The following is a 25,241-nucleotide window of genomic DNA, read 5'->3' on the forward strand; positions in this document are numbered from 1 at the left end:
GATAGAAAATAGTGATATTAGTACATCTATTAAATTTTATAATAACCAGTGCTGCAGTGCAGCTAGAAACTAGATATTAAAGAAAATGAGCAAATATGTACAAAGGAAGGCATGAAACATCATTCATTAGCCATATGGCATTTCATAAGGTAGTAAAAAAATCTCTCAACTAGAAAGACAGTAATCATAATCAGGTGTATAGACATAAAAATATTTCTCGTCATTTCATTAGGCATTTCAATAAATATCATAAATTAAGAGCTCCACAGTGTTACCATATGTTTTCAAGTTTGAGCGTGTCGTATTTGCGATGCTTTCTACAAAGGAATGTCAATAGCGAGGATAATGGCCCCTTTTATTTCTCCACCTGTGCCTCTGAAAGGCACACACTAATGGCTTTTTTCCAGGCAACTGTCGTGCAGCTGGGTGCCCACGACTCATTACGTGAAGGTGGTCACTTAACTTTCTTACTGAAATATTTATGACACCAGTTTGCATTACAGTGACAGTCTCATATAAAAAATTTCACAGGTCGAGAATTTGCGTTACAAATGTGTAGAAACAAAATCCTATGAATATAACAGTGTTCAAAAAGTTTTCGTCGGCATTCTGATACATTCGCGCATTTACACACATTTCATAACTCTTAAAGTACGATTCTTAGTTTCCAACATCCTTTTCCACAAATCAGAGTCCCTAACCACTACTCATTATTCATATACGTATTCGTTGACACTTCTTCAATATTTCATCAAAATAAATACATAGCATAATCAAATTCGTCATTTACGGTAGCATCATCTTATTGATCATAAACATACCTCAACAGCATAATACACATCGTCGTCGTAAAAATAACATCATAACACCTCAGTCAAATCTCAAAAACGTCATAGCTTTCTGCAATAATGTCAAAACCTAAAAAAAATTCTCTGCTCATTTCAATAGTGTCATCTACCTCAAACGTACTTTACAATCATGCTCCCTTACCAAATACATCATTCAAAGCTCTCATAGTATCACAATGGTTCCAAAAAAATATGAACAGTTCACAAAGTACAGACAAAATACAATTTCATAAGTGTGAAGTTACCCAACTGTGTAATTGCGTAAACATGTGTCACTGATGTAGTAAAAAAATGTTTATCTCTCAGTTAAATGATCAGATAGCTGTGTAATTTGTGTGTTAGAGAAATATGGTACCGATGTGTAAAGTTGTATAAGCAAATACCATATTAGCTAGGGCTCCTTGTGCTTGCCAAACACATGGTACACAAAGTAAGCGTGTACCCCCCTGAGGATTAATGTAATTATACCCTCAGGTGTTACAGATTACAGCAATTGAATGAAATGTATCACAGAAAACCTTTGTATCATTGTACTTCAAATATCTTTAAAAATAAATGATTTAAGTGCAAAATTAATCACTCAAATACATGTCCTGTAGCGCTAAATGTGCGTCTTGCTGTAAGATAATCTCTGTGGAAGTATCGTAGTTATTGTCCTCTGAAAGCTAAGTTCTGCAGAAGCCAATGTACTTACCTCATGATAAACAAAAGTGAAATGCTTTGCGTATAGATATCTTAGTTATTACCCTTATTGCCGTGATGAAGAAAGTACTGTGCTGTAACGTATTGTTGTGCTACTGAAAAGGCAGTCTCATTGTAGCTATACCACAAAAGTTACTACTAAAACATGTTTTACTTTCCAGAATAATACAGAAAAACTGTGCAGATATAAAACAGAAACACCGCAAAAGCAACATTGTAAATTGTCACTCATTAGTAGCGTCGTGATAAAATCGTGTAGCTGTCACATAAGCTAACCACTGTCTCATCTGGAATCTCACAGAAAGTACTTTAAATCCAGAATGTATTTTCAAGTAAACCAAAATGTTGCACTAAAATCTCATTAGCAGTACCAGTATATGTTCTAAGTATGTAAGCCTTATAGTCGTTACATTATGTGCAACTAACAAGCAAGAATGTACACACACAATAACACTGTGACGTCTGTTCACTATAACAATGCATTCGTAATTTCTGTTTAAATAAGTTCTCTTGGTTCTTGATTGGATATTTAACTTCAAACATTGCTGCATGGTAACAGTTTCTAAGTCTGACAATGCATACTAGAAATGTGAAGTGAAAAGTTTTATGGCAAAGACTAAGTTAAAAAGCAGATTATCTTTCAATAAACGGTTTTACATGTGAAATGTGGTGTAAACCTTTACTCTTCCTAGTACGCAGAGTTTCAACTTCAACGCAATTATCATGTGGTATACGTCAGATTCTGTAAGGTCCATTGTAAACTAGAAAGAATTTGTGACTCAAGTGTTTCTTCGTATGTGACAATGAATGAGCTTTAATGAGAACTTTCTGACCAATATATAATTTCTTTGCATTTGCTTTACCGTGTAGTTTTCTCCTTTTGTCTGCTGCAGATTTTATATTTTTAAGAGCCAAATCAATTATGTCTTTGTGTCGAAGTTTACGTGTATTCGGGAAAGGTACAAGCTCTCTGATTCTGTTCGGTGGTTCTACATTCTTCAGTACAAGAGTAGGTGGTAAAGCAGTGGAATCATGAGGCATTTCATTCAGCACATTTTGAAATAAGTGTAAATATCTGTCCCAATGCTGATGCTTTCTGTGACAATAAAGTCTGCAAAGCTTATTGATTTCTTTCATAATCCGTTCAGGCGGGTTTCAATGTGGTGAGTACAACGAAATAAAAACAACTTTGATTTTATGATTCCGAAGCATGCGTGACCAAACAGCAGATCTGAGTTGCGGTCCGTTATCTGAAATGACTTTAACAACGTGGCCAACTTCACGTAAGAAATTTTTAACAAAGGCGTTGGATACAGACCGTCCAGTGGCTTTACGTAACGGTGTGAAAGAAACAAATTTAGAAGTAAGTTCAACAGCGACTAGAACGTACGAAAATCCATTAGATGTTCTGACAAGCGGTCCCAAGAGATCAACAGCAGCAAATTCTTTTAATTTAGAAGGAATAATAGGAAACAACGGAGCACGTTGTGAGATAGTAGATGGTTTCGCCTTTTGACAAAGTTTACAAATAGACAAGACTCTTCGAATTCTCTTTTCTATATTGTTAAAATAATAAGTGGTTCGAAGAATATGATAACATTTTCGTGGACCAAAATGTGCGTAGCTGAAATGAATGCACCAAATGAGCTTAGTAACAAAATCGTCAGGAATGCAAAGTACCATAGCTTGTCATCAATAGTGCAGCGTTTGAAGAGTATGTTGTTTCTAACCAGGTAATAATGCCGAATCTGAGTGTGTGTCTTTTCATGCCATTTACTTTTGATGTCTTTCCAAATCGGATTTTTATCTTGTTCATGAGCAATGTCCTTTAAAGATGTGGTGATGATGTTTTCAAAGGCGACTTTCTGAATGTAAAGAATACTGAAATTTTTCTCGAGGTTGCCTTCTGTGCTACTTTTCGCAAGCCCAGCCGGTGCGCGTGACAGTGCGTCCGCAACAATGTTCTCCTTGCCGGGAATGTAGACTATTGTGAAGTGGAATTCTTGCAGAAACAATGCCCAGCGTTTTAACCTGTCATGATTTAATTTTGAAGACATAAGAAATTGTAATGCACGATGATCACTGTATACTTTTACGTGCTTGCCAAAAAGAAAGAAACGGAATTTGTTAAATGCCCAAACGATAGCTAAAGTTTCTAATTCAGTAACGGAATAATTTTTTTCTGATTTTGTTAGCACTCTGCTAGCAAAAGCAATGGTTTTCTGAACAGTAGTGTCATTTTCTGTGGTTTCTTGAAATAAATGGGCACCAAGACCGACTTTCGAAGAATCCGTGCTAAGGCAGAATTCTTGTGACAGATCTGGATGAGCTAGTATTGGCGCGTTAAGTAGCGATTCTTTCAAAGAATTGAATTCCAACTGTGCTTGTTCGTCCCAGTTCCAAATAGTATTTTTTCCAGTGAGAGAACAAAGTTTTGGTGTAACAAGAATTTGCATATTCAGAAAACGACGGTAAAAATTTACGAGACCTAGAAAACTGCGGACTTGTTTTTTTTGTGGATGGAACTGGAATGGCTCTGATTGCTTCTAACTTTTCAGGATCCGGCTGAATGCCTTCAGAAGAAATAATATGTCCCAAAAACTTCACCTTTGACCTACCGAATTCAGACTTTTCCAAATAACTGTAATTCCAGATTCTGCGAAAATATGTAACACGCTGTTGAGGATGCGATTGTGTTGTTCCCATGAGGCTTCTGTTATTAGAATATCGTCCACATATAAGGTGATGTGACGTTTTAAGAACTCAGGTAATATGGAGTTTAGCCCGCAAATGAATGCTACCGAAGAAATGTTCAAACCAAAAGGAAGTTTCCGAAACTGATAACAAACGCCGAAACAAAGGAAAGCTGCGTATTTTCTACATTCTGGATGAAGTTCGATCTGATAAAAGTTGGATCTGAGATCAATGGAAGACAACACTTTTACACCATTAAAATTTTGTAGAAGTTCTTCCAACGTTTGCGGCCTGTCTGTTTCAGGAATGATGATCGTATTGATTTCTCTCCAATCTAAGACAAGCCTGATCGATCCATTTTTCTTCTCAACAACATGTAATGGATTGTTGTATGAGCTTACTGCAGGCTCAATAATGCCCTCGTCAAGCATAGATTGTATTTCCGTTCTAACACGGTCCCTATAATGTGCCGGAATTACGTATGGTCTAACACAAAATTTAGTACGCTCAAGAACACGAAATTGGTATTAAAATCCCTTGATTGTTCCTGTTTTTGGAGTAAAAACTGTGGAATGTGCTTGTAAAATCTCAAAAAGGTCTTGCCTATCAGCGTCATTACACTTCTCAATTGTTTGAATTTTATTCTGAATTAACTCATTAGTATCAAATGCGCCGTCGATATCATCCCTGTCAGTACTTGCAGAGTGATTGTTAGTGTCAAGTTCCGTCGAAAATTCCGAACTGTTGTCTAACAGGAGGTAAAGCCGATTAATATCCTCGTCATGGTTTGAGAGCTAATCTTCAAATTTCAAAGCTATTGACCTACCTTCTTTCTCTAAACTTACTTCAGCATCGTGAAAGTTTAAGATTACTTTGTATTCATTAAAAAAGTCTACTCCCAATATAATTTCCGTCGACAATAATGGAACAATAAGAAAGTTCATAGAGAAGCTGTGGCTTTGACAAAAGAATTCTAAGTTGGTTTGTTGGCATACATCTACACTTTTTCCAAAGATTGCACCTTGTAATTTAATCTTAACGTAACGGAAGTGTGGGACAATCGTTCGATTTGTTGCATTTGCTAAAAGCTGTTTCACTAATTACTGAAATGGGACTGCCAGAGTCAAGTACTGCCGTAAATTTGACGTCATTTACAGTAATGTGAATCACAGGATATGCAATGTTGTTATGTTTTACATCGTGCTCCTGGAGTAAGAGGTCCCTAATGTCTTCCATTTTTACGTAATTACTAGCTACGACAGCTGCGTCGTCAGTTTCATAAGTACGTTTTGTGGCTGCCAGCGGTATGAGTCATTGCCTATTGTGTCTTTGTTGGCGCGTGTCGTTATTGGGATTTGGAGACCTAACTTCTACAAATTCGCCTTGTCGAGCGGGCCCTGCTCTGTTTGAATCCCGCCAGTTCTGATGCAGTTCAGGTCTGTCGTTACGATCATATCGTCTGTCGTCATGTCGGTCACGTGGTGGAGAATTTCTTCCTGAATCGTAACTGCACGCTGGACCGTTGCGTCTAAAGTTATCTGCCTCCCTTGATAATAATTATTTTGGTTCCCAAATTGTCTGTTTCTCTGATTGTCTCTGTGACAGTTACTACCGCAGAGAGGTGATCTTTCCCTGTAATTATTACTACTCTGCCAACGGTTGTCATACGGGTGGTGTCTGTTTTGGTCACGATTTGTGTTGTGAGAATAGCCTTGTCGTGTCCAGTTATTACTTCTTTCATCGCGGAATTGCGACGGATGTGACCTGTAATTTTCGTGTTCCTGTTTTCGCGTTCCGCGATTGTCAGTGTCAATTTCTAATTCTTGTAAGAGTCCCTGAAAAGCTTCAATGTCGTCTTTGCAACGTCCTGCCAAAATAATATGTCGTAAATGTTCAGGTAATTTGATTAAGCAAATGCGGATGAGTTCTGAGGGACTGTATGGGTTTGACAGGTACTGATTCTTGTGCAACATGTCTTCAAAATATTTCACAAGACTGGAAAATTCAGATTGTTCGAAATGTTTCATCATTATGATGCTATGTTTTACTCGGTCTTGTGTAGCTTGAGACCAATATGCTGAGAGGAAGGCATGGTAAAATTCTCCTTCACTGTGACAATCGTGAATGACCAATCGCATTCTTACAGCTGGTTCATTCTCTAAATAGCCAAATATAAATTCTAATCTGTGCTCTAATGACCAGTTGGGAGGAAAACAATGAGAGAATTGATGGAGCCACGCTTGTGGATGAATGTCGTTGCCAGAATTCTTAAATGTTTTAAATTTACATGTAGTAATGAACAGCTTATAGTCAAAATCATCAAGTCGGCGACTCGCATATCGGTCATTGTTACGTCGTTTCGGCGGTTCCATTACAAAATTCGGTGCACCTTGCCAATTTTTTTCATAATTTCCGAAATGCCCTGTGTTATTATTTTGTGGTTGTTCCGTATTTCTATGTCCCTCATCCCGTACTGGAGTGCGAGTGTCCTCTGAAATATGTAATTCTTGTATTACTTGTGCTAACTGATCTTGTACTTCCCGGATTTCTCTTTTGTACTGTGTATTGATTTGATTTTAATTTTGTTTGACTTTTCTAATTTGTTCATACTCTTCAGAGTCCGTGAAGGCTACAGGTCTTGTGTCATTCAGATCATCATCTACCTTTGTAGATAAGTTAGTGAACTGATCTGAAAGTTCGGCTACTTTATCCGATAGTGAAATTATTTCCTCTGTGTGTTTTTCTGAACCAGGTTTCAGAGTGTCCATTTGTGTTGAAATCGTATCTACTGTGTCCTTTAAGTTTTCCTGAGTTTTTGCAAGTTGCGTAACCGAATATGTAGATGCAACTGAGTCAATTTTAGCTTGCAAGGTGTCGTGATTTTCATGAACAATAGTTTGTAGTTCTTTTATGGCTGCTTCGTGATTCTGTAATGCATTTTCATGACGCGAAAAAATAGGTTGGAAATGCTCACAAATTTGTGTTTTTAAGTCATTACAGACTTTTTGACATTTCGATTCAATGTTGTGAAACTCAGTAGTTAAATCTTCACGTGTTTGTTCAAGTGTGGTGTCTAACTTCCGAAGATTTTGTTCCATTGTGTCTAACTTTTGAAGCTTTTGCTGTGTTTGTCCCATTTGTTGTATTAATTGTAATAACAATGCACTGGTGTCTGAAACATCTTCCTCAGTGCTTTTCGGCAGTGAATTTGCACCGGAAACATTCACATTTTGACAAGCATAAAATGTGTCTTGACTTATTTGAGAAAACGGTGAGGACCCAAAACCTGAATCTACAGTGTTTGCGAGATTGTGTCCTGTCATTTCGGATTCCTGAGGCGAGCTCTTGCCGACCGATCGATCGATAATGCTTCCCTGTTCACTAATTGTTTCACTGTCTACGCCATTATTTGCTGCCTGCTCCATTTCCCTATGCACAATTACCAAATCACTAGTTTTAACATTAGTTAATTCATTACACGGTGGCGCTAACACGCAGCTTTCGTCTTCACTGTCATTTCTCAGTTTACTTTGGAGCCTAGTATTACGTTTTTCACACGCCATTATTGTCACAATATTTCACACGACAACACAGACAAGCACAATTTGAAGAGCAAAATAAGAAAACACATTAACATAGCACTGAAAATAATATCTAGTTAATTGCAAGCGCAGCTGCGAAATACTTGGTGCAAATCGACATGCATGCCACAACAACAATGAAAGACTGCAACTACAAAGGAGATTCTCTCTACAATTACGCGCTAGCAATAAACAGTAGCTACACTAATTACACAAACTACAAGAAAAAAATCAGAAGATTCCAGTGAGGTATCCTCGGCTAAGGGTCGACATATGAAACGTCCCCTTAGAAAAATTATACTTATACACGACTGTGTTTAAACTGACACATAATATTTTTAGCGCAACGCAATCTGACTTTCAAAAATCCCTACAAAAGAATGGCCCTGACTAACATTAACCTATACCTTTCACAAATCACTTACCTCACAAAAATCTTCGTTACTCGAACTACTGCAATACAGCGAGCGCCACTACTGCCAGCTAAATAAAAGATTCAAACTACGGAAGGCACTAACTACTGATAGGCATAGTTAGCAAATGAAAGATTTTAATAGAGAACAAACAATGTATTTACCTTAATAGTCATCAAAAGTCATAATATATATAGCAGTTCATGACATCCATTCTTACAAATTTCAAAACTCCGCCATTTCTCTCCCCACATCCACCACTGCTGGCGGCTCACCTCCAACTGCGCAACACTATGCGCTGTTCACATCCAGCTGCCCAACACTACAATGGCAGACAACAATGCAAACTAGCCACAGACTGCACACAGCACAGCCAGTGATTTTCATACAGAGCGCTATGTAACGTTGCCAATAAGAAAACATAAACAGCCTACTTACAAGTGAAGAGGAGTCAAAATAAGCGAACACATGTCTCGGCTTATTCGTAGATATACCACCGTTTCTCAGAAAACGACTCTCAAATTTTCGACGTAATTTAGACGTTTTTAGCGCCCAATGAGCTCAGGCTAACTTGTGGCACAATGGCTAGGGACACACCTTCTCACATTGTGCGTCCTATGCTGGAAACCCGAATTATTGTTTATTTTTTTCGTTTATCTACCCACGTGCATAGAACGTTACTACATGAATGTTTATTATCAACTTAGGAGATAAAAAGCCGTTATATTAATTGTAAAATAACAATTACTGTTTATTTTTTTCATTTATCTACCCACATGCATAGAACTTTACTACACGAATGTTTCTTATCAACTTAGGAGATAAAAAGCCGTTATATCAATTGTAAAATAACAACTGGGTTTCGCCATAAATGTCAAACATTACTTATATAATATACGTTTCATGGTTTACAGTCTTTTTAAACTCTAATATTCTTATATTTCGTTCTTATATCACCTCTTAATTCATATTTTTTAGTCTCATGTTTACTTTTCAGGAAGATTTGATACATTCCCTTGTATGATGTATCAATATACACTGTAGGAATTTCACAGAAAACAATTTCAAATTATTTTTCCATTCAGTTATTGCTTTTTTTCATTCGCATACATACAATTACTAGACGAATAAGGATAACGTTATTTCAACATACATTGGAAAACATTCTTGTAGTAATTTTCTACGGTCATGTATAGATAAATGAAAAAAAGTAAAAATAATAAACGGCTTTCGAACACGGGGCGCAAAAAAAGGGAAGCCGTGACGCTGGACATTCTGCCACAGCTTGGTTTGAGCTGTTCACTCCCTAAAAGGCACAAAAACTCCCTTGAAAACTCTGACTGTCGTTTTCTCAGAAACGGTCGAGTATCTACGGATAAGCCGAGAGTCGTTCTCACTTATTTTGACTCCTCTTTCACTTAGCGAAGTTGCCAGAAAATCGGATTATGGCACTTGCCGTGTTCTCCTCGTCTGAGTAGCACTTACATCCCACGTTCTCAATTATCTGATGGATGTATACTAGTCTCTGTCTTCCTCTACAGTTTTTGCCCTCTACAGCCCCCTCTAGTACCATGGAAGTCATTCCCTGATGTCTTAACAGAAGTCCTATCATCCTGTCCCTTCTTGTTGTCAGTGTTTTTCGAACATTTATTTCCTCGGCGATTCTGTGGAAGATTTCCTTGTTCTTTGTCTTATTAGCCCACCTAATTTTCAACATCTTTGTAGCATCGCATCTCAGACGCTTCGATTCTCATCTTTCCGGTTTTTCCAAAGACCATGTTTCACTACTATACAATGCTGTGATCCGAACATGCTTTATGCTTTCCTAGAAATTTCAGACCTTTGTTTGACACTACCCGACATAGTTTGGCCTGTAATGCCCTCTATGTCTGTATAAGTCTGCTTCTTATATCTTCCATGCTCCAATCGTCATGTGGTTTTTGCTTCCAAGGACGCAGATTTCCTTAACTATGGCTACTTCGTGACCATCAATGTTGATGTTACGTTGATCATTATTCTGATATCCGCAACTCCTCGTTATTTTCGCCTTTCTTCTGTTGGCCCTCAACCCATATTCTGTACTTATTAAACTGTACATTCCATTCAAAATGTCCTGTAGGTCTTCACTTCCACTGAAGATAAAAATTTCATCAGCAAATCTTGTCACTGATATCCTTTCAGTCCGAATTTTAATCCCACACTTGGACCTTTCTTTCATTTCCGTCGTTGCTTTCTCTTTGTGCAGATTGGACAGTAGAACGAAAGACTGTATCCCTGTCTTCACCCTTTTTAGTTCTTGGACTTCCAATCTTGAAATCCCCTCTTGATTCTTGTGGATGCTGAATATTACTCGTCTTTCACTATAGCTTATTCCTATTTTTCTCAGAATTTCGAACATCGTCAACCACTTTGCATCGTCGAACGGTTGTTAAGGTCAGCAAATCCTATGAAGGTATCTTTAATTTTCTTAAGTCTTTGTTCCATTATCAATCGCAACGTCAGAACTGCCTTTATCTCACTTTTACCTTCCTTACCGCGAAATCTAAAAGATCCTCAATTTTCTTTTCCTTTCTTCTATATATTATTGTTATCGGCAACTTGGATGCGTGAGCTGTTAAGCTGATTGCTCGATAGTTCTCGCACTTATCTGCTCTTGTTATCTTTGGAATAGTGTGGATACATTTTTACGGATGTCTGATGGTACATTGCGAGTTTCATATGTTTTAGACACCAACTTCAACAGCCTTTTGGTTGCCGTTTCCCCCAATTAGTTTAGAAATGATATCTGTGCCTTCTCTTATGCTGGACCTCCGAAGGTCGTTTTCACTTACCTGTATTCTGGATCAGTCCTTCTGACGACTATAAGTTTTACGATTTCTCCGCATTTTTCCTTCGTTAATTGTGCCTTAATTTCCTTGCACTTCCTATTTAATTCTTTCCTAAGTCACTTAATCCCTTCAGTATTCCTATTCCCATTTTTTAATTACTTCCTTCTTTCGTCGATGAATTGAAAAATTTCTTCTGTTACCCAACGTTTCTTAGAAGTTATCCTCCTTGTACCTATGTTTGTCGGTCCAACTTATATCACCTCCCTTTTTAGAGATGTTGTTGTTGTTGTTGTGGTCTTCAGTCCTGAGACTGGTTTGATGCAGCTCTCCATGCTACTCTATCATGTGCAAGCTTCTTCATCTCACAGTACCTACTGCAACCTATATCCTTCTGAATCTGCTTGGTGTATTCATCTCTTGGTCTCCCTCTACGATTTTTACCCTCCACGCTGCCCTCCAATGCTAAATTTGTGATCCCTTGATGCTTCAGAACATGTCCTACCAACCGGTCCCTTCTTCTAGTCAAGTTGTGCCACAAACTTCTCTTCTCCCCAATCCTCTTCAACACCTCCTCATTAGTTATGTGATCTATTCATTCATTATCACAGTATCTACAGGCCGAGAGAATTTCAAAGTCATCTCATCATTCTTCATTACTTCACTATTACTACGGATTCTACTTCTTTTCATGCTGATTCTTCCGGACGATTCTCTCAGCCGTCCGCCTTCTTTTCAGCATTACTACATTGTGATCTGAGTCTGTATCTTCTTCTGCCTACGCCCTACAAACCAATATCTGATTTCGAAAGAAAGCTTTCCATGACTCCAGGCCTCTTCAATGTACAGCTTTTACCCTTGTGGTTCTTGAACAATGTATTCGCTATTACTAGGTGAAATTTATTGCTGTAATCCGGTGGTTTTTCTCTTCTTTCATTCAGGCGAAGTCACCTGTACACCAGGGGTGGCGCCTCTGAACAGAGTCACATGAGTGCTAGGAGTAGTGTCTTTGACTCGTAAGCGAAATGCCTTCGATCACAGGTTCGATCGAAGCCACTACTTAAATTCCGAATAAAAACATCAGCAGTGGCGGACGAAGACTTCCGTTATAAGGAGTCACCCTTGTTCTGCCAACAGACTCCTCAAAGAGGGCGGAGAAGATTAAGAGGTAGAAAATGCATATAAGGATATTAAACGGGTACTTTAGTGTGTAAAAGGAGATAATATTTAATAGTCATGGGTGATTGGGACGCTACAGTATAGAACGGGAGAAAGAGTTACGGGAGAATATGGTCTACTTGGCAGCAATGAAAGAGGAGGAAGTTTCACTGCAACCTCTTGCCCTTGGGGTGGAAAACTGTCCCAAAAAGGCGGCGGAATCAATTGCATGAAGTTGAAGAGGACGAGGGAAACCACTGTATTAGACACGTTATATGTACCCACAGGACACGTGGCCTGTAACTCGATAAGTGGCAAAAGATACCGAATTAGTTCCGCATTAGGATCTCGTGAACTACCAAAAGGGCTACCATGAGAAAAATAATCAGCAATACAGTACGAGTGGGAGCACGTAATGCCAGAAGTTTGAATGTGGTAGAGAAGATAGAAAATCTGAAAAGTAAAATGCAAAGGCTTCATCTACGTGAAGTGAAATGAATGGAAAGAAGATAAGAGTTTCCGACCAGAGGAATATAGGGTAATACCACAGCGGCAGAAAAATGTGTAACAGGAGTCTTATTAGTTATAAGCAGGAAGGTAGGACAGGAAGTGAGTTACTGTGAACAGTTCAGTAATTGGGTTGTTACTATTAGATTCGACAGTGAATCAACACTAACAACAACAGTTACACACGCCGACCTCACAAGGAGAAGATAAAGAGGTAGAGAAAGTGTATGAGGATATTGATCGGGTACTTCAGTAGCTAAAGGGAGATGATATTTAATATTAATTAAACAACGGAAGAATGAGTTATGAGAGAATATGGCCTACCAGTTAACATATGTTACTAAGTATGACAATTGCTATATTTTGAACACCTTAACCTCTTAAACTGAATAAAGGCTCGAAACTGTAATTTTGGAAATTATAGTAAATAGTGCAGCCCATGGTGAAAATGTTGTCGTTTAATAAATTCGAAGAAACAAGGAACGCAAGACAAATAAAATTTGTCCATAGCCGACTATTCATCAAGGACTGCGGTTGATTAGATAATACATTAAAACATCCTGGTTCAGACAGTTCTACAGGATGGCCCTTAGGTTTGGAACCACATTTCTAACACAAAAATAAGCTGATGAACAGAAATTTAAAGTCAAGTGGTATGAGACAAGAGAAAGAGAAAACCTCTGAGAGTATGTAACCAACATGGCGGCCAATTTCGAAGCCTCCCTCTTTTAAGCAAATTGTAATTTTGAAATAGAAAGGAAGCCATGAGGCATATCAAACAGATAGGGAATATGCAAGGAACCGTTTTGCACAGAATGAACGAGTAGAAGTTTCTGAACGATATTCATTTAACAACTAGAGATTTTAGCCATTGGTAGGTCTTGTATCTCGTCAGAACTGCTACGTCGATTCCACCGAGGAAAATATCGACGTCATCGAGGCAAACTCACGACTGGCAGTACCCCCGGCGAGTTACGAGGACACGCAACCTATAGCCCAAACTGCCTTGATAAGCAGCGGTCGGGAGCTCCGTAATCGCATCGTTTGTCGAGACGCACTATTGGACCCTAGCTCCCTGCTATTTATGCACTCTTCGGATTACTGTATGGAGGGCACTGCAACTTTTGGTGACCCACAGGCCCGATCCACATACTTAAGCTCGCGGACCACCTCGTCACTTGACCTAAGAGCAGAGCTCTTAGCTCATCAAGCCAAAACTATAATGTCCGCAACGTCAACGTCTATTGGGTAGCGCGCCAATATGAATGTCATCCCTTTTCCGACAAGCTACGCGAATACTTTATGTCTCAAAACAACACGTTCTTGAGAGCACGAGTATATTCATTTTATTTTCGACCCATCTTCAGGTGTTTACATCTATTTATGTGTTGTGAACATCGTTTATTTACTTACAACTTTTACAGTGGCCGTGTTAAACACTTCTGTTGCAAAGCTCTGCAGCTCCTCGCTCTCTCTGAAGAATTTCTTCCTCTGGCCGGACCCTTACTCGAAGGCCTGTTCGTTGCTGTTCTGATTACGACTTTGCGGCGACTTACGGACTTTTTGGCATTACTCTGTCACGGTCAAGTTTGCTCTCTCACGCCAACCCAGCTCGTTCATGTTTTTATACGAGTCGTAAATTGATCTGCGGCTTACATGCGATTTCAGTCTTTCTCGGCGTATTCCACTGATGAATTCTTCTCGGGTTATCAGCCGAGCGGTGGCGTCGTCTTGTCGCAACGTTTCAATGAGTTTTGTTCCCATCACCTTTGCCAGCAAATGTTGTCGTTTAATAAATTCGAAAAAACAAGGAACCCAAGACAAATACAATTCGTCCATAACCGACTATTTATCAAGGACTGCGATTGATTAGATAATACATTTAAAGAATCCTGGTTCAGACAGTTCTACAGGATGTACCTTAGGTTTCGAACCCCATTTCTAAAACAAAAATAAGCTGCTGAACAGAAATTTAAAGTCAAGTGGTATGAGACAAGAGAAAGGGAAAACCTCTGAGAGTATGTAACCAACATGGCGGCCAAATTGGAAGCCTCCATATTTTATGCAAATTGTAATTTTGAAATAGAAAGGGGGCCATGAGGGACATCAACCAAATAGGGAATATGCAAGAAACCATTTTGTACAGAATGAATGAGTAGAAGTATCTGAACGATATAAGTTTAACAACTAGAAATTTTAGCCATTGTTATGTCTTGTATTACGTCAGAATTGCTACGTCGATTCCACCGAGGATAATATCGACGCCACAGAGGCAAACGCATCTCCGCCAGAAGATGATGGGTACGAAACTCATTGAAACGTTGCGACAAGACGACGCCACCGCTCGGCTGAGAACCCGAGAAGAATTCATCAGTGTTCTGCGGCTGTTTCACTGTGTATTAATGAATGCTGTGAAACTTGCTAGTAGAAACTGAATCAAGAATGTAGAAGACAAAATGGTAGTTCTCGGCATTAACCATAAAATAAAAGGTGATTGTCGTGGTATGTGTTGCAGGTGGCCCCGCGAGCGAAGACTCCAACACGTGGACGCCGTCGCTGATCCTGGTGGCGGCGTCCTTCATGTCTCACGTCGGGCTGCGCATGCTGCCCTGGATCCTCATCGGGGAGGTGTACCCTGCAGAGGTGCGGGGCACCGCCAGCGGGGCTTCCGGCTCCATGGGTAAGTACCAGCTTCGGAACCTGCCGATGCGGCTTGGTAATGCTGTGTACACTACTGGCCATTAAAATTGCTACACTTCGAAGATGACGTGCTACAGACGCGAAATTTAAACGACAGGAAAAGATGCTGTGATATGCAAATGATCAGCTTTTCAGAGCATTCACACAAGGTTGGCACCGGTGGCGACACCTACAACGTGCTGACACGAGGAAAGTTTCCAACCGATTTCTCACACACAAACAGCAGTTGACCGACGTTGCCTGGTGAAAAGTTGTTGTGATGCCTCGTGTAAGGAGGAGAAATGCGTACCATCACGTTTCCGACTTTGAAGGTCGGATTGTAGCCTATAGCGATTACGGTTTATCGTATCGCGACACTGCTGCCCGCGTTGGTCGAGATCCAATGACTGTCAGCAGAATATGGAATCAGTGGGTTCAGGAGGGTAATACGGAACGCCGTGCTGGATCCCAACGGCCTCGTGTCACTAGCAGTCGAGATGACAGGCATCTTATCCGCATGGCTGTAACGGATCGTGCAGCCACGTCTCGATCCCTGAGTCAACAGATGGGGACGTTTGCAAGACGACAACCATCTGCACGAACAGTTCGACGACGTTTCCAGCAGTATGGACTATCAGCTCGAAGACCATGGCTGCGGTTACCCTTGACGCTGCATCACAGACAGGAGCGACTGCGATGGTGTAATCGACGACGAACCTGGGTGCACGAATGGTAAAACGTCATTTTTTCGGATGAATCCAGCTTCTGTTTACAACAACATGATGGTCGCATCCGTGTTTGGCGACATCGCGGTGAACGCGCATTGGAAGCGTGTATTCGTCATCGCCATACTGGCGTTTCACCCGGCGTGAGGGTATGGAGTGCCATTGGTTACACGTCTCGGTTACCTCTTCTTCGCATTGACGGCACTTTGAACAGTGGACGTTACATTTCGGATGTGTTACGACCCGTGGCTCTACCCATCATTCGATCCCTGCGAAACCCTACATTTCAGCAGGATAATGCACGACCGCATGTTGCAGGTCCTGTACGGGCTTTTCTGGATACAGAAAATGTTCGACTGCTGACCTGCCCAGCACATTCTCCAGATCTCTCACCAATTCAAAACGTCTGGGCAATGGTGGCCGAGCAACTGGCTCGTCACAATACGCCAGTCACTATTCTTGATGAACTGTGATATCATGTTGAAGCTGCATGGGCAGTTGTACCTGTACACGCCATCCAAGCTCTGTTTGACTCAATGCGCAGGCGTATCAAGGCCGTTATTAGGGCCAGAGGTGGTTGTTCTGGGTACTGATTTCTCTGGATCTATGCACCCAAATTGCGTGAAAATGTAATCACATGTCAGTTCTAGTATAATATATTTGTCCAATGAATACCCGTTTATCATCTTCATTTCTTCTTGGTGTAGCAATTTTAATGGCCAGTATTGTATATACAGGATGTTTGTTTTAATTTAAAACAACTGAATATCTCAAAAATGACGCATTTTTCGAAAAAAATGTTCTAGATTAAAATTTAATATTAGCAAGGGGGACATCACGTAATTACCAATCCCGCTTGGGTCAACTTCCTATTAAGAAACGATGCATTTGATTCTACATTTCATTTACGATGTAAATATAAACTTTTGTGTTCTAACAGTTGGTATTTATGTTTGAAATTTACTATAGTGTTGGAAATTTGATTTTACAGTGCAATATTTAACCGTTTTGCTGTCTAGTTAGAAACTGCGTTTAGCGTGATCCAGGAACAACGACGTGGATGCAGTAGTTTTCTGTCCCCGCCGGGATTCTTGGTATCGGTGAGTCCTCTTCCTCTCACCATTGTGATGCTTTGTTTCGATGAATATCCATGGCAGCTGCGGCTGTCACTATCATTTCATTGGCATTCTGCGTTATTACAACGGTTGTGGTTTACATTTTGCTGACAGTCGCGTAGCGGTCAGCGCAACAGTTACGGCTGTTGGATGGAAACACACACGGAAACGCGGCACGCTGATGGCAGGTTTCGAGGGCGGCCACCGAAATATGGCATTCTTATAGTTTGGGGCTCACCACAATCAACCCCATTATATACCTTACCATACACGTAGCTTATTTGCTAGAAATTTCAACGCTTAGCCATATTACTTGTACTGTACAATCATATTTGCAACACTCAAGTAACGTTTGAACTCCAGTAACAACCGCTAAACATAAAGGTTAACATTTACATCATAAATGAAATGTAGAATAAAATGCGTTGGTTCTTAATTGCAAAAACAGGCATACCTGATGTCTGTCTATTACAGCATCATCTACCACGAATGGTTTGAGTAAACCGTGCGTAGTTTTTGATGTAGAATCCGAAAGTGCAATAAAAATGGGGGTTCCCATTTGAAAATACAGAGACAGCCCTGCCCACACAGGAGGGGTTATTAGGAGGTGGCCTGATGTAGTACAGCAGATGTACTCTCTCACTCCGTCTTCAGGCCACGAGGGGCCTACCGGGACCATCAGACCGCCGTGTCATCCTCAAGGAGGATGCGGATAGGAGGGGCGTGGGGTCAGCACACCGCTCTCCCGGCCGCTATGATGGTATTCTAGACCGGAGCCGCTACTATTCGGTCGAGTAGCTCCTCAATTGGCATCACGAGCCTGAGTGCACCCCGAAAAATTGCAACAGCGCATGGCGGCCTGGATGGTCACCCATCCAAGTGCCGGCCACGCCTGGCAGCGCTTAACTTCGGTGATCTCACGGGAACCGGTGTATCCACTGCGGGAAAGGCCGTTGCCGTACAGCAAATGTCCCCTTTACTAAAATCAAGTTTTCACCTGGAACATTTTTCCATACAATGCGTCAAGTTAAAACGAACACCCAGCTTACAGGGTGTCCCAGAAACGTTGCGACAAACTTCGAAGGGCTGTAGAGGGTGTCCCGAGAAACTCGTGTCCTAAAACGTCATCCAATGACGCTGTTATAGGCGCCACATTCCGCAACAAACTAGACTTTTTACGTCGACAGACCATAGTGGGAACGTCCCGCAGTGTTGTTTGTCATTCAGTGATCGCGAGTGCTTGCCACGGTCGTCAGTGGAGAAGACGGAGCTAGCTACTGCGTAGACTGGCCTTGTCTCGTATGAATGCGATGTTCTGTTGCATTGATGGACGACGGTTTCGAACACAGGTGTCCATCGGAAGTTTATTTTTCTCTTGTATACTAAAGAACATTGGTGATTTTAGAGGATTGCAGGAGAAAAATAAATTGCAGTATGAAAGCCGTGTCCGAAACCGCCATCTTCCGAGGCAACAGAGCACTGCATTCATCATAGAAACAAAGCCTTTCACTGAATAACAAACAACAGTGCGAGACATTCCGCCTACAGTTCGTTAGCTAACCAAACCATGTTTGCTGCCTAGCGGCAGATGCCGGCGCCTATGGTTTGCCTGTGATGTTGCACCACCAGTCCAGTAAGGTGGCGCAGTAGTTAACACTACACAAGATAGGCGTGATGCCCGTCCGCTAATCCTGTTCTACATCATTCCACATGACAGCCGCTATGGCTCCTTGCAGGAGGTTACGGCCGATTTCTTCCCCTACCATTGCTGATATCCATATTTATCCACATCACTTCACTTCAAGTTACAATACCTTATGGTACGGGAAATACTTGCTGCACCGCCATTATTCTCCCACCCCTCCCCCCTTTTCCTGTTCCATAGACGGATGGCGCCAAGAAAAACAGCTATCGGGTGATGTCCATATGAACTCCAGTTCCTATGATTTTTCCCTCCGAGAATATTCTAAGAGGCGTGTGTGGAAAGACGTGGTTTGTTCCCTGGCTGTTATTGGAACGAACGTTCACGGAACTGCAATAGTAAAGCTCTCCGTAATGCACAACGTCTCTTTTGTAAATTGATGGTAAGTTCCTACGGGACCAAACTGCTGAGGTCATCGGTCCTTCTCTTTCGTAGCGTCTGCAACGGGAGTTGGAAGAGCCCTACCATGACGTTCGTTCACTAACTAAAAGAACTTGTGAAGAAACATGCTGCTCTTCTCTGGGTCTTCTCTTTCTCTCCCGGTAATCCTATCTGGTAAGGACCCTAGAGTTATGAGCTATAGCCAAGTGTTGGTTGGACGCTACCTCTTTCGCTGGCGAATTATATTTCCTAAGCTTCTTCCAAAAGGTCTCAGTCTGCTTGTCCTACTACTGCAGTGTAATAATCGCCATGTCCAGTGGGTACATATGCAATGCCGCGAGTCCTCGGTTGTACATTCATGTTTAGAAAAAAACAAAGCACCTTAAACGACTAGAGATAAGACGTTCATATTGACAGGGCATGTACATCAGTATGTTCCGCAGAAATGATTAGCATTTCAGTCACCTCGATTCAGCATGTGTCCTGTTGCCTAGTAGGCACAGGATCGGCCATGGGCCCTCATAACTTGTTCCATGTATGAAGGCATCGACGCGTATAGGGCGTGAAGGGCATCGTATGATATAGCCATCCATACTGCATTCACCTGGTTCCAAAGTTCATCTGTGGTGGTTGGCATTGGGTCACAGTGCTGGACCTGTCGTTTTGCCATACCCCACACATTTTCGATTGATGACAAGTCTGTTGATCTGGCGGCTCAGGGCAAAAGGCTGACATCTTGTGACACCAGGAAAGTATATGTTCCTGCAGCAACATGTGGTCGTGCATTGTCTTACTGCAAAATTGCGTCTGGGCCGGCCGGAGTGGCCGTGCGGTTCTAGGCGCTACAGTCTGGTACCGCGAGACCGCTACGGTCGCAGGTTCGAATCCTGCCTCGGGCATGGATGTGTGTTATGTCCTTAGGTTAGTTAGGTTTAAGTAGTTCTAAGTTCTAGGGGACTGATGACCTGAGCAGTTAAGTCCCATAGGGCTCAGAGCCATTTGAACCCATTTGAATTGCGTCTGGTGTGTTGTGCAGAAAGGGCATGGCTACAGGACGCAGGATGTTACACTGGTCACAGTGCTCTCGGCATACATCTACTGTGATTTGTGGTTGTTCTCTGTAGCACTCCACAAACCCTTGAGTTAGCGCTGTATGTCTTGTGTTAGTGCAGTCACTGTGATGCCACTCCCCCTGTCTGAAACGAACCAAAATGCGGCCATCATTTTCAGACAAACAAAACCCTATCTGATGCCATTCCTGCCACCAGTGACGTCGTTCCATACACCATTGCCGTCTAGCATGTTACTGCACATTCATCAAAGGTAGGCGGAGAATTGGGCGACGCGCACGCATCCCATGCCATGATGGCGACCGACTGTCACTCCTGATAGTTTACGATGTGTTATACTGTTCCACTGTTGCGCCAGAGCCGAGGAGGACGCAGATCTGTCCTGCAATGGTATCTGGATAAGTGTCGATCGGCTCAGGGGCTGATCTGGAGGGAGCGACCTGACCCATCTCATCGTGTTCTACAGCCTTCCGTGAACCATTATGCAAACAGCCGTTGAACGGCGTAAAACTCTTTGTCGCACACGAGCAGCAGTTTCCCAGACGGATGCATCAGTTTCCTCACGCCAGTAATGTGCCTTCTTTCAAAGTCACTGATTTGACGGTACGGTTCGCGCGTACGTCTGGGAGGCATCCCGCAGGGCTGCTCAAGTCACAACGATCCATTACCTTCGGTTTATAGCGACAGCGAGAACCTCAAGCATATTTTACCCGTAGGTGGTGCTGCGCCACGATATCTATGTTGGCCTTGAACCCACGGGCCGACGTGGTTCAAATGTTAACCATTTCTGCAGAACATTCTAATGTACATGTCCTGCGAATATGAACGTACTATCTCTAGTCGTCCAAGGTTTTCTGTTTTTTTTTCTGAACATGAGTGTACTTCTAAACTCGTGCACTTGTTCCCCGTTCTACCGTTGCACAGTTCTCTCGTCTCCGGAAATACACTACTGGCCATTAAAATTGCTACACCAAGAAGAAATGCAGATGATAAACGACTATTAATTGGACAAATATATTATACTAGAACTGACATGTGATTACATTTTCAAGCAATTTGGGAAATCAGTACCCAGAACAACCACCTCTGGCCTTAATAACGACCTTGGTACGCCTGGGCATTGAGTCAAATAGAGCTTGGATGGCGCGTACAGGTACAGCTGCCTATGCAGCTTCAACACGGTACCACAGTTCGTCAAGAATAGTGACTGGCGTATTGTGACGAGCCAGTTGCTCGGCCACCATTGACCAGACGTTTTGAATTGGTGAGAGATCTGGAGAATGTGCTGGCCAGGTCAGCAGTCGAACATTTTCTGTATCCAGGAAGGCCCGTACAGGACCTGCAACATGCGGTCGTGCATTATCCTGCTGAAATGTAGGGTTTCGCAGGGATCGAATGAAGGGTAGAGCCACGGGTCGTAACACATCCGAAATGTAACGTCCAGTGTTCAAAGTGCCGTCAATGCGAAGAAGAGGTAACCGAGACGTGTAACGAATGGCACCCCATACCATCACGCCGGGTGATACGCTAGTATGGCGATGACGTATACACGCGTTCACCGCGATGTCGCCAAAATAGGATGCGACCATGACGAAGCTGTAAACGGAACCTGGATTCATCCGAAAAAATGACGTTTTACCATTCGTGCACCCAGGTTCGTCGTTGAGTACACCATCGCAGGCGCTCCTGTCTGTGATGCAGCGTCAAGGTTAACCGCAGCCATGGTCTCCGAGCTGATAGTCCATGCTGCTGGAAACGTCGTCGGACTGTTCGTGCAGATGTTTGTTGTCTTGCAAACGGCCCCATCTGTTGACTCAGGGATCGAGACGTGGCTGCACGATCCGTTAAAGCCATGCGGATAAGATGCCTGTCATCTCGACTGCTAGTGATACGAGGCGTTGGGATCCAGCACGGCGTTCCGTATTACCCTCCTGAACCCACCGATTCCATATTCTGCTAACATTCATTGGATCTCGACCAACGCGAGCAGCAATGTCGCGATACGACAAACCGCAATCGCTATAGGCTACAATCCGACCTTTATCAAAGTCGGAAACGTGATGGTACGCATTTCTCCTCGTTACACAAGGCATCGCAGGCAACGCCGGTCAACTGCTGTTTGTGTATGAGAAATCGGTTGGAAACATTCCTCGTGTCAGCACGTTGTAGGTGTGGCCACCGGCGCCAACCTCGTATGAATGCTCTGCATGGCTATTCATTTGCATATCACAGCATCTTCTTCCTGTCGGTTAAATTTCGCGTCTGTAGCACGTCATCTTCGAGGTGTAGCAATTTTAATGGCCAGTACTGTAGACCCAAGTGACGAGTTTTTGTTTATATGGGCAACGGTGAAGACTGGTGAGTGGCTCTGAGGTCGTAGGAGCTGCTGGCAAGCTGAGAGGGGGTGTACAGAGCTCATTTGTAATCTCTAGTGTCCAACGCTTTCGATGCGCGTGTCCGCAGGCTACATCCTGGGCTTCGCGGCGAACAAGTCGTTCCTGTCGCTGGTGCACACGGTGTCGCTGGCGGGCACCCTGATGCTGTACGGCTGCGTCAGCCTGCTGGGCTGCGTGCTGCTGTTCTTCGTGCTGCCCGAGACGGAGGGCCACTCGCTGCACGAGATCGAGGCGCACTTCGCGCGCTCCGACGGCCGCTGCTGCCAGCCCGGCGGCGGGCTCACGAGGCGCGGCCGCCACCGCAAGCAGCGCGCCGGCCAGACCGACCCGCGCTGGGCCGCCGCCAACCCCGCTCTCGAGCTCGACGAGACGCACATCTAGCGGCGCTGCGGACAGCCGGCCGAGCTGCGGGGCGCCGCCGGCGCGCGGGAGACAGCTCTGGCACTTCCCTCCCCACTACATTCCAGACGGAGACGAGTTCTACCTTGTGACTTGAAACTGTTGCGGGGGCACCCCTCGACTGTAGCGTACAGACGCGAACTGCTGTTGAGAGCCCAGTTGTGACTTGGGCATTGGTAGTGAGAACTGCTTGCTCCAAGGAACAAGTGATTTTGAATCTCAGCCTCTACTATTCAAAGTCGTGCGCTCGTACTCATCTGATTTCAAGAACGTTTTAAAACGTAACAAGGTGTTCTGTCATGTCCACTGTCAGATCTTTATTCATTAGTCGCGAATAATTATCACAAAATTTAGCAGTGACTTGTGTTGTAGTTTCTTTTCTAATGACATCACTAGCGCTGGTTGGTACAAGACGCAGGTGGTATCATTTGCACTGCCTGTTATAACTACATCTTGTTTACGCTCCTGTTGGAAACACAGAAATAAGACAATTGAAAGAAAAACAGCCCTCGGTAACTATATTTAAACGAATTAACCGGGTTTCAACACTGACGCTGACGCTATACATACGGGCTTAGTCCTTGGCCCGAGGTCTGGAGTCTAAGCTGTGGGTAGCTGTTCCTCCAAGACCCTTACGGGTTGGAATAGTGTTGCCTCTCGTTGTGGATGGTCCTTGTGTGTTATTGGTGATAAATCCTGGTTGGCAGCATGCAAGCATGCTGGCGATGACGTTGGCTGCTGATGTTGTCCTAGTTCTTCTTCCCCTCGCGCGCGATGTTGTTCAGTGCAGACTCCAGCTCGGGTGAGAGCTTCCTCTCTCCATCTCGGACTTCTTTCTTCAGCCGCGCGACCGCATCCTCCAAGATGAAGCCCAAATCGCGTGGCGTGAAGACTGGGTTCGAGTTGATGGTGTGGAGGTCCTTCTTCGTGACGAATTCGAGCATAATTGCCCGACATCCGCCACGAAGCTCGAACGGCCGGTGTGGAAGTGGTGGCTTCCGTTTCCCTTCCGCTTGCGCGAAAAGGTAGGGTTTTCTTTGGACGTCGTACCGCCCATCTCGCACCATGGTTGCGATCTTCTTGAGTATCGCTGGCAGGATCATGACATCCGTGAGCGGTATGACTTCAGAGTACATACCTCCTCCCTCTTGATCTTGTTTGTCCTGCTGCGTCTTCTTCTCCACATCCGGCGGTGGCGGCGGCGGCGGTACAGGCTGCGGTTTCAACACTGCTAGGAGTGTCCTCTTCAGAATTTAAATCAAAGAATGGTCTATATTCTATAACATGGTCGCAGAATTATGACTAAAAACGTATGGTAGAGTATAAGTGCGGAATTATCGTACTTATATGTCATTTATAAAATAATAAATATGCCAAAAGGGCATTAGTCACAAAGACATTTAAGAAAAAGAAAACTGTGACGGCTGCTCGTTACTTGCGTGGTGCAGGTTGCAACCTGCACCGTGCAAGTAACGAGCAGCCCTTAGTGGCTCACCATCAAAGTTTTCCTTATCTTAAATATCTTTGTGACTAATGCCCTTTTGGCATATTTATTATTTTATAAATGACATATAAGTACGATAATTCCGCACTTATACTCTACCATACGTTTTTAGTCATAATTCTGCGACCATGTTATAGAATATAGACCATTCTTTGATTTAAATTTTGAGGAAGACACTCCTAGCGGTGTTCAAACCTGGTTAATTCGTTTAAATATAGTGACCGAGGGCTGTTTTTCTTTCAATTGTAACTATTCACGGTCTCTGAACGTGCAGCCATGTACAAAATTTTACAGGAATAAGAGCACGGTTATGCCTTCTCCTACACTGATGTGGGACGTCAAACTGTCTCCAGACCGACAATTTTTGCAAATACATAACGTGTTCTGAAATTCGCGGCCAAGCTTTTTACTGTGCGACGTGGCGCTTAAAAATATAGTGGAGTGGAGGAAGTAGACACCAACAAATTGCTACAGAATAAGGTCCTTGAAGCCGGGAAACAATCTTAAAGTGGCCTATAAAAGCCACGTAAGCTACAGAGCAT

The 25,241-nt window shown here is 42.7% G+C and overlaps 1 protein-coding gene across 2 annotated transcripts in view; it reads left to right on the top strand.

Annotated features, from left to right (window-relative positions):
- Positions 1–24,507, top strand: part of LOC124612616 (facilitated trehalose transporter Tret1-like) — a 492,469-nt gene extending 467,962 nt beyond the window's left edge. For both annotated transcript variants that reach the window (XM_047140910.1, XM_047140911.1), the window contains 2 exons: positions 15,244–15,408; positions 22,864–24,507. In XM_047140910.1, coding sequence (XP_046996866.1) covers positions 15,244–15,408; positions 22,864–23,177 — 479 coding nt within the window. In that variant the 3' untranslated portion in view covers positions 23,178–24,507. The remainder of the gene's footprint in view (positions 1–15,243; positions 15,409–22,863) is intronic.
- The last annotated feature ends 734 nt before the right edge of the window (positions 24,508–25,241 follow it).

This window comes from Schistocerca americana, chromosome 4 (assembly GCF_021461395.2).
Source record: "Schistocerca americana isolate TAMUIC-IGC-003095 chromosome 4, iqSchAmer2.1, whole genome shotgun sequence".
Classification (NCBI taxonomy): domain Eukaryota; kingdom Metazoa; phylum Arthropoda; class Insecta; order Orthoptera; family Acrididae; genus Schistocerca; species Schistocerca americana.